The 15,031-nt window shown below is 44.0% G+C and overlaps 1 protein-coding gene across 8 annotated transcripts in view; it reads right to left on the reverse strand.

Annotated features, from left to right (window-relative positions):
• Positions 1 to 15,031, reverse strand: part of NAV1 (neuron navigator 1) — a 275,710-nt gene that overhangs the window by 8,988 nt on the left and 251,691 nt on the right. For 4 of the 8 annotated variants that reach the window (XM_031657113.1, XM_031657108.1, XM_031657106.1 and 1 more), the window contains 9 exons: positions 7,155 to 7,276; positions 6,366 to 6,374; positions 2,657 to 2,853; positions 2,196 to 2,388; positions 1,936 to 2,104; positions 1,547 to 1,644; positions 1,271 to 1,366; positions 703 to 862; positions 53 to 288 (listed from right to left, as the gene is read on the reverse strand). In XM_031657113.1, the coding sequence (XP_031512973.1) occupies positions 53 to 288; positions 703 to 862; positions 1,271 to 1,366; positions 1,547 to 1,644; positions 1,936 to 2,104; positions 2,196 to 2,388; positions 2,657 to 2,853; positions 6,366 to 6,374; positions 7,155 to 7,276 (1,280 nt within the window). The remainder of the gene's footprint in view (positions 1 to 52; positions 289 to 702; positions 863 to 1,270; positions 1,367 to 1,546; positions 1,645 to 1,935; positions 2,105 to 2,195; positions 2,389 to 2,656; positions 2,854 to 6,365; positions 6,375 to 7,154; positions 7,277 to 15,031) is intronic. The other 4 variants (XM_031657110.1, XM_031657107.1, XM_031657105.1 and 1 more) reach the window with 1 other exon arrangement.

The raw sequence follows: 15,031 nt of genomic DNA on the forward strand, positions 1-15,031 counted from the left end.
GGGAAGGCTGAGGCATGAACAAAGGCTGACGGGGGTGTCAGGGGGTAGCCACCTTGCAAGACTGCTGGTGCATGTTGAAGGTGCTGACGATGCCCTCCGTGACCTCACGGCCAGAGCGCTCCACCAGGTACTCGGCCAAGCGATTGGTCAGGTAGGTCTTGCCCGTGCCGCTGGGGCCCGAGAGGACGAGGCGCCGGTGCTTCAGCAGGAGGCTTATATAGTGCTGCATCATCGGCTTGGGGATCAGCGTCTCAAACACCAGGCTGTCGACGCATTTCTCCTTCAGACCTGAACCCCCACCCCAGAAAGCACGAGTCTTGACCAGGGTCTTGAGGATAGCAAGGGATCCTAAAGGGCTTTTCTTTCTTCATCTAGGAGCCCCCTGAAGAAACTCAGAGCCACTTGCCCCATGGTTCCATAAGAGTCCCTTAACCCCCAGTTTTGAAAACTTAAATCTTTTTAGGGACATGCTCTGAGCTGGGGGTGAGGAGCGAAGTAAAAATCCTAGACTTAGCAAAAGTCTCCCTGGGAGCCAAAGTTAGGACTGGGTCTTACTCATCTTTTTATATCTCACATTACTTAAGCATCTTCATATTATACCTTCTCAGTGAGTTCTTGGTGAATGAATGCATGACGGATTATTTGATGATCCTGTCCCTGCCTTCATGCCACACCACCTCACCCCAAGAGACAAAGACTGACCTTTGAGGGAGACTGATATGTTATTGACACCTCGACGGCAAGGAGGCATCTCGGGGGGCTCTGCATCCAACACTCGTTTCACGTGGCTGATGCTGTAGCCGTGGATGGACTCAGTGCTTAGTCCCAGGGTAGAGGCTGGGTCCATTTTAGAAATATAGTCCTGACAGAAAAGACAGGCAGAACAAGAAGAAAATATACAAACACAGGTGTAAAAGCTACAACAAAGAATGTCTATCAGAGGAAACAGAAGTAGATGGAGAAAGTGCAGAGCATGTGCTTTTCCTAGGCAGCATTTCTCCATAAAGCCTCAAAGGTCCCCAGGGTCCCAGTGCCTGGATAGCTTAATATCCCATGAGAAGCCATGCATGCTGGCACATGCTTGTAATCCCAGCTACTCAGGAGGCTGTGACAGGAGAATTACTTAAGCCTAGGAGTTCAAGGCTGCAGTGAGCTGTGATCACGCTACTGCCCTCCAGCCTGGGTGACAAGAGTGAGACTCCGTCTCTAAAAAAGTATATATATCCCATGAGAGGATGAGCAACCTTTTTGAGTGCAGGTATCCCTTTACCTTGAACACTTGGAAAACAGCTTCATCCAGCATCTTCCAGTCAACTTTTCCACTGACCTTGCTACATCCCAGGAAGAATTCCTGCTGCTTCAAGTCCTGTAAAGCCAAGGAAGGAAAAGCTCTTGAGCTTCACTGCAGGTGACTACATGAACCAGGGTCCTAAAGGCCTTAGGAGTTGAGTTCTTTGGTTTTGGAGGTACCCGGGGCCCAGATTTTCTTGGATAAATGTAACAGTATTTGTTTGTTCCCACCGGGGCTCTCCCTGAAGTTCCTTACCCCTTTGATGATGTGCTGCGGGGGCATCCTCACCACCACCCGGAGGGTCACTTCCTCCTTTGGACCACAAGTACTGATGCCATCCATGGGTGACAGGTCTGTGGGGATTGAAAAGAACCAACTGGTTTTAGGAGTACCTGCAGCCTTTCCTAAACTTTCCAATCACTGTCCTTTCCAAATAATTCTATTTGCCACAGAGAAGGAATGGAGGTCCTAAGCTCAAAAGTAGTTAAGTTTGAAGGACCATTACAACTCAGTGTCTCAGGACACTGGCATCTGCTTGACTTGGGCACTGTTACCTCTCTGACCAGAGCCAGTGCAATGGTGTAACACTGAAATAAGCCCCTTTCTTCCCTTCACCCTTATAGATTCTTCTCCCGCACAGGTACCTGTGTCTGCAAGACTGGGGCTGAAGGAATGGGTGAGTGCCAGGCCCAGGGAGCGGCGCGGGGAAGATAACGCAGATGATCCAGGGACCTGCCCTGGAGTGGAGCCTGATGAGGGGCCTGGGGCTACCTTCAGCCGGTCATTCTCTGCTTTCAGCAGGTCCACCTCCAACTGTGGTGAGAACAGATAGGGTAGGGTGGCAGATTGGACAGTAGCAAACCTTGGTCTTCCCTTTCCTGCAGCTGTCCGCCTAGACGCTGACCTGCATGTTGTGCATGGTCTCCCGAAGCTGATCCAGTTGGTGGGCAGAGTTGAGGGCCTCCAAGCGGATGTCTGTAAGCTTCATTTCCTTCTCCCATAGCTCAGAACGCAGCTCCGATACCTCCTTCTTCTCCGGCTCCTCCTCCTCATTTGCATGGAATAGCCTAGTGTGGGGGGCTGGGTGAGCAGGGCCCCTGTAAGATAGCAAGAGTTAAGCCAAGCTACATGAAGAAGCAGTAGAGTTACTAGAGAATATGAAGAGGCATGGTTGGTGGTCTTGGCTCCTCCTGCCCATAGATACTCAATCAGTATGAGAAGAAAGGTCCATATGTTGGTCTCATATGCCCAGGGAGAGGTCAGTAATAAGTACTGCTTGTCTAAGGTCTAATGGCCTCCTGTCAACTCTAGCCCGCAGCTTACACTGGTAACAGGCTGGGTGGCAGGGAGCCAGAGAGCACTTACTCGGTGACATCAGTGCCCACGGAGGATGAGGTGGACGACTTGATGGAGGGTGAAGCAGTCTCCGTAGAACCATGCTGTAGTTTGGGGGATGAGGGAGCCGAGGAGTCGGGTGTAGCAATCTCCTCTATATCCGAGTATGAGGAAGCTGACTTGGGCCCCTTTTTTATACTGAACGCTTTGTTGAAGGAACTTCGAAGCTAGAAAAAAGCAGATCCAGGTAGAGGGACATCAGGACTCCACTATTGGGATGGGGGAGGACTGGATTGGGACTTCTGAGACAGAGAGAGCTGGAGGCAGGGGATTTACTTTAATTAAGCCACCCTCTATAACACTTCACTTGATTCATAGAATATGGACAGAAGAGTTGCCTAGAAATCAGGACCGTGGAGGTGGAGCTTGCAGTGAGCTGAGATTGAGCCACTGCACTCCAGCCTGGCAACAGAGTGAGATTCCATCTCAAAAAACAGAAAGAAAGAATGAAAGAACGAAAGAATGAAAGAAAGAAAAAGAAAGAAAGAAAGAAAATTAGGACTGAGAGAAAGAATAGAATCTTCTAGCTTGCTGCTGTTGTAGGCTATGGGAACTTCCTGGGTGTTCTGTTGCTCATAGGGTCACTGTGCCCCTGATGGGGACAGAGAGAAGTTCCCAGAGGTCACAATATATACAGCTCAGTGATCCAATCCCACCTTCTGCAGCAGAACAATAACTGTTCAGTCTAGAACCTAGCTCACTGGGGGCCTCAGATGCCACCTCATGATGCCTCTGACTAGGGCTCATCAGCCCAGAATCTGTTCATCTAGTCATCTATCAACCAGAAACTGACAATATGATTCTGTGGAGAACATGAGAAGGCAGTGGGCTCAAGCTTCTGTTAGTATTTCTTGTGCCCAGGACATCACAAAATGGTTAAAACAGCCAGACATAAGCATTTTCTATGATTTCCAATGTCCTAGAAGAAGGGCTATTTCCCAGCATTTCCTTAGAGTACTTGGGGTGTTATAATCTGACCGTAGCTTGTTTGATCTTGATGTTGATGAGCTTGGGTGTTAGGGATGTGAGCTAGAGATGCAAACCAGGGTCCTGTCCCATACCCATCCACATGCATCCATACAGCATGCACACACCACACACCACACACACACACATACACACACACATACACACAGGGACACAAATATGAAATGGCAGCAAGAGGCAGAGAGTAAAGGAGGGGTCAAAGGTTATAGGGGACAAAGGCAAACCAGATATTTGGGACAGTGAGAAAAAAGAAGGAAAAATTTGAGGGTACACTTTCTAAGTGTCTCTCCTGGAACATAGGAAGGCCGTCAGGTGATAGATGGAGCTGGTGGGTGGTGCGTCTTGGGGTTTCCACCAGGCAAGACATAAAGAGGACCAACTTGGCTGTGGTGGAGATATGAATGAGTGAGTATGTGTGCAGCTGGCTGGCTCCAGGTGACTTCTTATCACTGAGCAGTCAGGGCTCAAAATACCATAAAGCTCAGTTCTCTGCAGAGATGAAGAACTGAGCCTGAAAAGGCCAGAGTTGAGTTGCTTGAAACTACCTAATTGACGTAAGACTTAGGACTAGAACTCAGGCTTCCTAATTTTCAATCCAGTGAAGTTTCTCCATACCACTGCCTCATGGGATGCTGTGTGTGTGTGTGTATGTGTGTGTGTGTGTGTGTGTATAAAGAGATCCTATGACAAGCTGCCTGGAGCATATGCCCCTAAGATCAATAAGATCCTAAGTGAGAATATGTGTAGTTCAGTATTCCCAAAGCCAGAACTGTTGGGAGATGTTTGGTGTTACGTGGCTAATGGTTCCATGGTTAAATGAGTTTAGGGAACAATGGATTAAGCAAAATGAAACAAGATTATTTGCTAGGGGATATCTCAGAACTTTTTCTGTGCAGATGTAGAAAATGCAGTACTTAGGCCGGGCGCAGTGGCTCATGCCTGTAATTCCTGCACTTTGGGAGGCGGAGGTGGGCAAATCACCTGAGGTCAGGAGTTTGAGACCAGCCTGGCCAAGATGGTGAAACCCCGTCTCTACTAAAAATACAAAAATTTGCTGGTCATGTTGGTGCATGCCTGTAATCCCAGCTATTCGGGAGGCTGAGGCAGGGGAATTGCTTGAACCCGGGAGGCCGAGGTTGCAGTAAGCCAAGATCACACCATTGCATTCCAGCCTGGGTGACAGAGTGAGACTCTGCCTCAAAAAAAAAAAAAAAAAAATTAAAAAAGAGAGAGAGAAAATGCAGTACTTCTCAAATTTATTTGATGATGGTATCACTTTTTTCTTTCTTTGGAGACTTGGTCTCACTCTATCACCCAGGTTAGAGTGCAGTGATGCAATCTTGGCTCACTTAATCTCCCAGGCTCAAGCTATCCTCCCACCTCAGCCCCCAAGTAGCTGGGACCACAGGCACGCATCACCATACCCAGTACATTGTTGCATTTTTAGTAGAAGCGGGGTTTCACCATGTTGCCCAGGCTGATCTTGAACTCCTGAGCTCAAGTGATCCGCCCACTTCAGCCTCCCAGAGTTCTGGGATTACAGGCCTGAGCCTCCGAGCCCAGTCAATGGTATCACATTTTAAGGAGCATCTCAATGGGCTGGCAATCAGTGGAACACACTTTGGGAAATGTTAATCTAAAAAATCAAATTTAAATAAGTATCAGGCTCTTCCTATGTTGACTATACCCTACTTAGTCAGTTCTCTAGCTAAGCTGGCCTTCTCCATCTTCCATTGCTTCTCTTCTGAATAGTGTCTATGTAGAAAGCATCCCAACACATTCCTCTCTACCCATCACAGTTCCATCTCAGTTTAACTTTTACCTCCTTTGAGAAGTCTTCCCTGCCTATTGTAATCACCGTCTCGTCATCTGTGAACTCCCTTAGCACTTACTGCTCGAATAAGCATTGTGGCACAGTTGGATTGCTATTAATTTTATATGTATAATTTTTTTGGTCTCCCCAGTAATACTGCGGGCTCCTTAATGACTTAAATTATAGATTCTATTTTTCATATCCTTCACAACACCTAGCACAATGCTGGGGTAGGGTTAGAGTGGACCTCAGGTATCTGGGTTTGTAACAGAAATTCTGGATGCATTTTCTGTTCATCTTAGACTATACTCTCATCCCTGAAATGTCTTTGGGAACTCCAAGAATGCTTAGACAGTTTTAGGCTTTGGGGTGACTTGAGTGTGCCCTCCTGGTCTCTATCCCTCACCTATCTCTGGTTCATCCTACTCTAGAGCTAAATCTTCGGGTAAGACCTAGGCTGAACTGGCCTGTGGAAACTGTAGTCAAGATAACTTTCATCCAGTGACTCTCTTCCATGTTAGGTCTCTAGGTATTATGGAACCAAAAAGAAGAAGGTTCATTTTTCTGGATAGGAGGAGCTCAATTTAACTGCTTTTTATAACAGGCCAATTTTGTAACAGGGGAAGATAGTAGGGAATATATTTGAATTTTGTTTGACTTTCCCATTTGGCCCCCAACCAGACCACTCCTCTGTCCTCACATGGGGCAGCTGTGGATGGACCATGCAGTGGAGTGAGTTAGGAACTCTGGGTGGTCGTTACAGTTAGTGTTATGAGTGGTCATTCATTTTTGTTTTTAGGGGAAGGGAGTTGCTCTGGAAATAGGGAAGGTATGGCAAAGGGAAAGAGAAAATAAGGGGATAGGAACTGGGTCTCTTACCTCATAGACCTGGAAAAAAATAGGGATTTGGAGTCAGCATTTTGAAGGAAAAAAAAAAAAGAATCAACACTTAATCACTCATTTCACACAGCTGGTACCTGTCTGCATTATACAAAGGTCTGGGGAAGTGTCTTACTGAACAGGGGACAGAGAAGCAGGACATGTCCACTTGGGGATGCTTTCTTACCACAGTCAGCAAGAGGGGCTGAGACTGTCTAGACCTGCCTGAAGAATTTCAGAAAGGTCAGTTTAGGATTATGCAAGGGAAAAACACCACACGCACAAAAATGACTTCTGGACCTACCAAAGGTAATAATAAAGAGTCTTTTGAAGTAATCTGGAAAGCTCCACAAAGCATCTCCAAAAATTAAAGAAATGACCTCCAGGAGTCTAGAATGAACAGCTTTGTTCATAAAATCTCTCCATAGTATAGAAGGGAGTGGGGGAATCGGGGGAACGGAACTGATAAGATGTTTCCTTCTGAGTATTTCCTCATCATCCTTCTGCTGCCAAATACATCTGGCCTAACCAAATGGAGAGCCCAAAGAAAGTCCAAAGAAAGCAGATACATATATATAAAGGTCAGAGGGGTGGCCTTGGGGACAAGTAGGGAATGATTGAGGGAAGGGAGAATTTGGGAGACCGTGCTCTGAGCGGACATCACACTAGGGCTCAGTGTTAGACGGGACTACACCTTGGTTAATCCCAGAAGGATTTGATCCCTATGCCGAGGTGAAGGCGGTCCACCACGGTTCTACCTAGTTGCCCACCCCCCAAACCTTTACCTACCCAACTCTTTTTTTTCTTCTTTTTTGCATCAGCATCCTTGCTGCTGCCGATGCTGGAATGGCTAGTGATGCTGTTGAGGCTTGAGATGCTATCTGAGGAGTTTTGTCTCTTGATCCGAAGTTCTAGGGCCAAGTACAAGTGGGAAAAAACAGAAGAGATTTAGAGAGGACGTGAGACTTCAGGCAAGTCTAGTGGCAGAAGATAAGAGAAAGGAGAACCAACCAACTCCTCAATCCACATTATTCATTTTTTTGGATCATTCATTCAGCAAACATTTATTGAGTCCCAATCATGTTTCAACATAGAAAAAGTGCAAAAGGTAAGAATTAAATAAGAAATGATTCCTTTTCTCAAGAACCAGAAGTTAGCATGGAGTCATGAACTCAGCTTGAATCAGTCTAAGGACTTAACTAAAGCCAGCCCTCTTTATGGAGACATCAACCTACCATTTTTCATGATTTTTCTAGCAATACTTGGCTATCTGGTGGTCCAAGGCCAAGGACTAGCCATGTACTAGCCAAGTACATTACTAGCCATGTACTCTGCATTCCACCTGAAAGAGCTTCAGTTTTCTCATCTGGTGGGTAGAAAATCTTCACTTTCTGAGAAGGTTTGTGATGGCACAAAAAATAATCTACTTTTCTACAACAGGGAAGGAAGGGATTAGCAAAAGATGTTTGAGAACTGAAAGAATAGAAATTTTTCAGATGGGAATTTTGGAAAACGTATTTAGGGCTGAAGAAAAGGTACAAGCAAAGGCACTGTCCAGGGAACTGGCTTTGCTTTGAGGAACTGTGGGTAGTCTGGAATGGAAGCAGCAGAGGGCATGTGTGGGGGTACAGAAAAAAGTAAGGGTGAGGTTAGGCTCAGGCCAGATCAGGGACAGTTCTCAACGTCTTTTTTCCTTTTTCTTTTCTTTCTTTTTTTTTTTTTTTTTTTTGAGACAGAATCTCGCTCTGTCACCCTGGCTGGAGTGCAGTGGCATGATCTCAGCTCACTGCAACCTCCACTTTCTGGGTTCAAGAAATTCTCTGCCTAAGCCTCCCGAGTAGCTGGGATTACAGGTGCCCGCTACCAGGCCCACTAATTTTTTTGTATTTTTAGTAGAGATGGGGTTTCACCATGTTGACCAGGCTGTTCTTGAACTCCTGACCACGGCCTCAGCCTCCCAAAGTGCTGGGATTACAGGCATGAGCCACTGCGCCTGGACTTCTTTTTCTTTCTTTCTTTTTAGTTAATGAGACAGGGTCTTGCTGTGTTGCCCAGGGTGGTCTTGAACTGCTGGGTTCAAGTGATCGTCTTGCCATGGCTTCCCAAAGTGCTGGGATTATAGGCATGAGCCAACACGCCCAGCCCCTCAATGTCTTTTCTTTTTTTCTTTCTTTCTTTTTTTTTTTTGAGAAGGTGTTTCACTCTTCTTGCCCAGGCTAGAGTGCAGTGGCGTGATCTTGGCTCACTGCAACCTCTGCCTCCTGGGTTCAAAACGATTCTCCTGTCTCAGCTTCTTGAGTAGCTGAGATTACAGGCTCCTGCCACCACACCCGGCTAATTTTTGTATTTTTAGTAGAGATGGGGTTTTGCCATGTTGGCCAGGCTGGTCTCGAACTCCTGACCTCAGGTGATCCACCTGCCTCAGCCTCCCAAAGTACTGGGATTACAGGGATAAGCCACTGTGCTTGGCCCCCTCAATGTCTTTTAAAGGAAATTTGCCTCTGTGCCATAGATAATGGAGAACAGAAAATCTGAATCTAAGGCAAAATATTATCTGATTTTAAAAATCCGTTTTATTTTAAAATAATTATAGATTCATAGGGAGTTGCAAAGAAATGCACAGGGAGGTCCTCTGCACATTTCACTCAACCTCGTCCAATGCAAACATCGTGCCTAACTATGGTGTAATGGCAAAGATTTTTTAGGCTGGGCTCAGTGGCTCACAACTGTAACCCCAGCACTCAGGGAGGCCAAGGCAGGACGATCACTTAAGCCCAGGAGTTTGAGAGCAGATTGGGCAACATAGTGAGGCCCTCGTGTCTATTTAAAAAAATTTTTAAACAGCGCTTACTATGTTAACAATGAAAAAGAGGAAATGGAGGGAAACTAAACTGGAGGAAGGGGAGTAGTAAAGTGACTATTTGCAATTTTCTCCTAGAAACAAAACCTGTTAGATGAAGGAGATGTGGGTAAGGTTTGGTTATTTTCCTCACTCTCACCATGATCAGAAATTATCTTTTAAACTCTAATTTTCCCTTGATACTACAGGGAAAACAAGATCCTAGGATCTGATGCTGGAACTACAAAGCTCATAAGGCATGTGGAAAACCCTTTGTACGATTATCATACCCAGTTAATGACACTAGAGTACTTCAGTTATTTTTAAAAAGCATGGGAAATTCTCAAGAGGATATGCTGAGGCTGGGTGTGGTGGCTCATGCCTGTAATCCCAGCACTTTGGGAGGCCAAGGCAGGAGGATGGCTTGAGCCAGCAGTTCACCTAGGCAACATAGTGAAACCCCATCTCTACAAATAATTACAAAATTAGCCAAGTGTAGTGGCACACGCCTGTGGTCCCATCTACTTGGGTGGCTGAGGCAGGAGGATCGCTTGAACCCAGGAGTTGGAAGTTGTAGTGGGCTGAGATTGTATAACTACACTCCATCCCGGGCAACAGCATGAGAGTGAGACCTTGTCTCAAAAACAAAAACAAAAACAAAAACAAAACAAAAACAAAAACAAACAAACAAAAATGGGGATATGCCAAGTTGAAGTTAGAAAGAAATCTTCATTTATGTAAAAATGAATGTATGTATCCATATATGTTTATTTGTATATACACAGATATTTATTTCTGGAAAAGATTAAAACTATTAGCAGTACTTACCTCTGGGGATTGGGATTTGGAGGGGTGACTCAGGGAGAGGGATTTTATGTTTCACCGTATACCCTTCTGTATAGTTTATCTCAGTGGTTGGAAAACATTTACTGTAAAGGGCCAGAAAGTAAATATTTTATGCTTTGTGGCCATAGGGTCTTGATCACAACTCCTCAGTTCTGCTGTTGTAGCCTGAAAGCAGCCACGGATATTATATAAATTAATGAGTGTGGCTGTGTTTCCAATAAAATTTTGTTTACAAACAGAGTGGTAAGCCAGATTTGGCTGATGGGCCATGATTTGCCAACCCCTAGTTTACATTCCCCCTTAGAACATCCATTGCTTTTATGATAAAAATTAGTTTAATTAAAACTAGTTAATTAAAAATAAAATAAAGGGGATGGGTATGGTGGCCCATGCCTGTAATTCCAGCACTCTGGGAGGCCCAGGTGGGTGGATTTCTTGGTCCAGGAGTTTGCAACTAGCCTGGGCAATATAGCAAAACCCCATCTCTACTAAAAATACAAGAAGTTAGCTGGGCATGGTGTTGTGCACCTCTAATCACAGATACTCCGGAGGCTTAAATGGGAGAATCACATGAGCCCCAGGAATTGAGGCTGCAGTGAGCTGAGATAGCACCACTGTGCTCCAGCCTGGGCAACAGAGTGAGACCCTGTCTCAAATAAATAAATAAAAATAAAGGGTAGCAAAGTATGTGCATCTGCCTATCAGTTATTTGGAGGTTTCAATTAGTTGGGATATATCAATTGCATTTAAAAAATACACTCTATAGTATATATTTTTTGAGACGAAGTTTCACTCTTGTTGCCCAGGCTGGAGTGTAATGGCGTGATCTCGCCTCACTGCAACCTCTGCCTCCCAGGTTCAAGCGATTCTTCTGTCTCAGCCTCCCGAGTAGCTGGGATTACAGGCACCTGCCACCATGACCAGCTAATTTTTGTATTTTTAGTAGAGACAGGGTTTCACCATGTTGACCAGGCTGGTCTCGAACTCCTGACCTCGGGTGATCCACCCACCATGGCCTCCCAAAATGCTGGGATTATACGCGTGAGGAACCACGCCCGACCCTATGTAGTACTTTTAAGAGCAAATGATACGTTGCAGAATCAAGCAATCTTCAAAAATTAAGAAACCTCTTGTGCATTTTGAATTTTGTACCATGTATATTTATTATCTATTTATAAATAAAATAAAATAAAGATAGGCATTATTGCCTAAGCACTGATTCTTCGAATATTCCTAGAAATCCACCTGACCAAGTTAAGCCTGGATCAACATGAACTGAGGATAACAAGAAAACTCATAGCAAAAAGCACAATTCATTCATTCAACAAATATATGTTTGAAGAGCAGGTTACACACAGAAAAACCCATATGCCCTCCACCTAATTCAACAATTGTTAATATTTTGTTTTATTTGCTTTCTCTCTCTCTCTCTACATACACACATGCACGCACACATACAGTTTCTTGAACAATTTGAAAATAAGTTACAGAGAATACATCTTTTGACACTAAAGACTTCAGAATATACTTTTTTTTTTTTTTTTTTGGAGATGGATGTACTTTCTAAGAATAAGAACATTCTCCCACAGTACTATTATCACACCTAAGAAAATGAACAGTGGCTGGACACGGTGGCTCATGCCTATAATCCCAACACTTTGGGAGGCTGAGGTGGGTGTATCACCTGAGGCCAGGAGTTTGAGACCAGAATTACAAAAATTAGCCAGGCGTGGTGGCACACACCTGTAGTCCCAGCTACTCAGGAGGCTGAGGCAGGAGAATGACGTGAACCCAGGAGGCGGAGGTTAAAGTGAGCTGAGATTGTACCACCGCATTGCAGCCTGGGCAACAGAGTGAGACTTTGTCTCAAAAACAAAAAATAAAATAAAATAAAAAAAGAGAGAGAGAGAGAAAATGAACAGTAATTCTTTTCACATAATATCTAGTCCATATTCAAATTAGAATGATTTCTTGTGTGTGTGTGTGTGTGTGTTTTTTTTTTTTTTTTTTACGACACATGATTTCATTCTCACCCAGGCTGGAGTCAGTGCAACCACCACAGCTCACTGCAGCTTCTACCTCCTGGGCTCAAGCAGTCCTCCAGACTCAGCCTCTGGAGTAGCTAGGACTACAGGCTAATTTTTAAAGAATGAGGTCTCACTATGTTTCCCAGGCTGGTCTTGAACTCCTGGCCTAAAGTGAATGCCTGTCTTGGCCTTCCAAAGTGCTGGGATTATAGCGTGGGCTACTGTGCCTGGCCTGGAGTAATTTCTGATCTTAACTGACATAATTGGATTACTCTGAGGGCAAGGAAAGCACTGGAAGAATGAGCACAGCTAAACCAGTAAGGAAATTATTGAAATATTCTAGGAGAAGAACGATAAAAACCTGAGCCAGGATAGTGACAATATATAAGAGGGATAGAATTGAGATCTACGTAGGAGTTAGAACTAACTGACTATACAGGGTGAAACAGTGAGGAATCAAAGATGATTCTCGTATTAGAGGCTTGGGCAACCAGGCAAATGATAATACCTGAGATGCGCAAACTGCAGAAGGGAAAAGGTTGGCTTGTGTATTTGTAAGTGGGGTGAAGGGGATGACTTTAATTTTGGACATATTAAGTTAGAGATATCTCTATGAGGTCAACTAAGTGGAAACATCCAGACGTGGTTGGAAGTAAAGGTCTGGAACTCAGGAGACTGATACGGATAGAAATACAGATTAAGAAGAGATTGTAAAACCAAATGAGCTGATAAGTGAGTCCAGCAAGTCTGCAGGATATAGGATCAATGTGCAAAAAAATCAATTGTATTTTTATACACTGGTAATCAATAACTCAAAAGAGAAATTAAGAAAACAATTCCGTTTACAACAGCATAAAAACTAAGTTTAACAAAATAAGTGCAAGATTCATATACTGAAAACTGCAAAATGTCACTGAAAAAAATGAAAGCATATTTAGATAAAGGCATGCCTGTTCATGGATTAGAAGTCTTAACATTGTTAAGAGGCAATACTCTCTAAATTGATACACAGATTCAATGCAATCCCTAGGAAAATTCAATCTGAGATTAACAAACGAATCCTAAAATTCACATGGAAATGCAAAGGACACAGAGTAGCCAAAACAACCTTGAAAAAGAACAAAGTTGGAGGACCCACACTTCCCAATTTCCAAACTTACTACAAAGCTACAGTAATAAAAACCATGTGGTACTGGCCAAGGATAGACATATGGAAGAATGGAATAGAACTGAAAGTCTAGGAAAGAAACCCATATATGTATGGTCAATTGATTTCCTAAAGAGTGCCAAGACAATTCAGGGGGGGAAAAATAGTCTTTTCAGCAAATTATGCTGGAACAACTAGATATCCTCATGTAGAAGAATGAAGTTGGACTGTCTACCTCATACCATGTACAAAAATTTACCAAAAATGGAACAAAGACCTAAAACTAAAAAAAAATTTTAGAAGGAATCCCAGGAGTAAGTCTTCATGACCCTGGATTAGGCAATAATTTCTTAGATACAGCACCTAAAGCACAAGCAGCCAAAGAAAAAAAATAGATAAATTATGCCTCATGAAAATGGAAAACTTTTGTTCTTCAAATAATATTTTCTTTTTTTTTTTTTTGAGACGGAGTCTCGCTCTGTCACCCAGGCTGGAGTGCAGTGGCGCCATCTCAGCTCACTGCAAGCTCCGCCTCCTGGGTTCACGCCATTCTCCTGCCTCAGCCTCCCGAGTAGCTGGGACTACAGGCGCCCGCCACCTCGCCCGGCTAGTTTTTTGTATTTTTCAGTAGAGACGGGGTTTCACCGTGTTAGCCAGGATGGTCTTGATCTCCTGACCTCGTGATCCGCCCGTCTCGGCCTCCCAAAGTGCTGGGATTACAGGCTTGAGCCACCGCGCCCGGCCGAAATAATATTTTCAAGAAAGCGAAACAGCAACCCATACAATGAGAGAAACTGTTTTTCAAATCATATGTCTGATAAGGGTCCAATATTCAGAATTATTAAAAAACTCTTAAGGCTCGACAACAAAAGACAACCTGATTTTAAAAATGGGCAAAGGATTTGAATAGACATTTCTCCATTAAGACATACAAATAGCAAATAAGCACATGAAAAGATGCTCAGTGTTCTTAGCCATAAAGAAAATGAAAATCAAAACGACAAAGAGATACTACTTCACACCCACTAAGATGGCTATTGCAAAAAAGAGGTAAGTGTTAGCAAGAATGTGGAGCTATAGGGCTGGGTGTGGTGGCTCATGCCTGTAATCCAGCACTTTGGGATGCCGAGGTGGGTGGATCACTGGAGGTCAGGAGTTCAAGACCAGCCTGGCCAACATGGTGAAACCCTGTCTCTACTAAAAATACGAAAAAAAAAAAAATTATCTGGGCGTAGTGGCAGGCACCTGTAATCCCAGCTTCTTGGGAGGCTGAGGCGGAAGAATTACTTGAACCTGGGAGGTGGAGGTTGCAGTGAGCCGAAATTGCACCATTGTACTCCAGCCTGGGCAACAAAGCGAGACTCTATCTCAAAAAAACAAAAACAAAGAATATGGATATATTGGCACCCTCATATGCTGCTGATAGGAATGTAAAATGGTGCAGCTGCTCTGGAAAACAGCTTGCCAATTCCTCAAAAAGTCAAACATAGAGTTACCATATGACCCAACAATTCCACTTCTAGGTATATACCCCAGAGAACTAAAAATGTATGTCCACACACGAACTTGTACATGAATGTTCATGGCAGCATTATTCATAATAGGCAAAAAGTGAAAACAACTCAATGCCTACCTGATCAACTGATGAATGGCTGAACAAACTGTGGTATATCTACACAATGGAATATTACTCAGTCACAAAAAGGAATGATACAACATAGATACCTAGTTGGGTCTTTTGTTTTTTTGTTTTTTCGTTGTTTTTTTTTTTTTTTTTTTGAGACTGAGTCTTGCCCCGTCACCCAGG

This window comes from Papio anubis, chromosome 1 (assembly GCF_008728515.1).
Source record: "Papio anubis isolate 15944 chromosome 1, Panubis1.0, whole genome shotgun sequence".
NCBI lineage: Eukaryota > Metazoa > Chordata > Mammalia > Primates > Cercopithecidae > Papio > Papio anubis.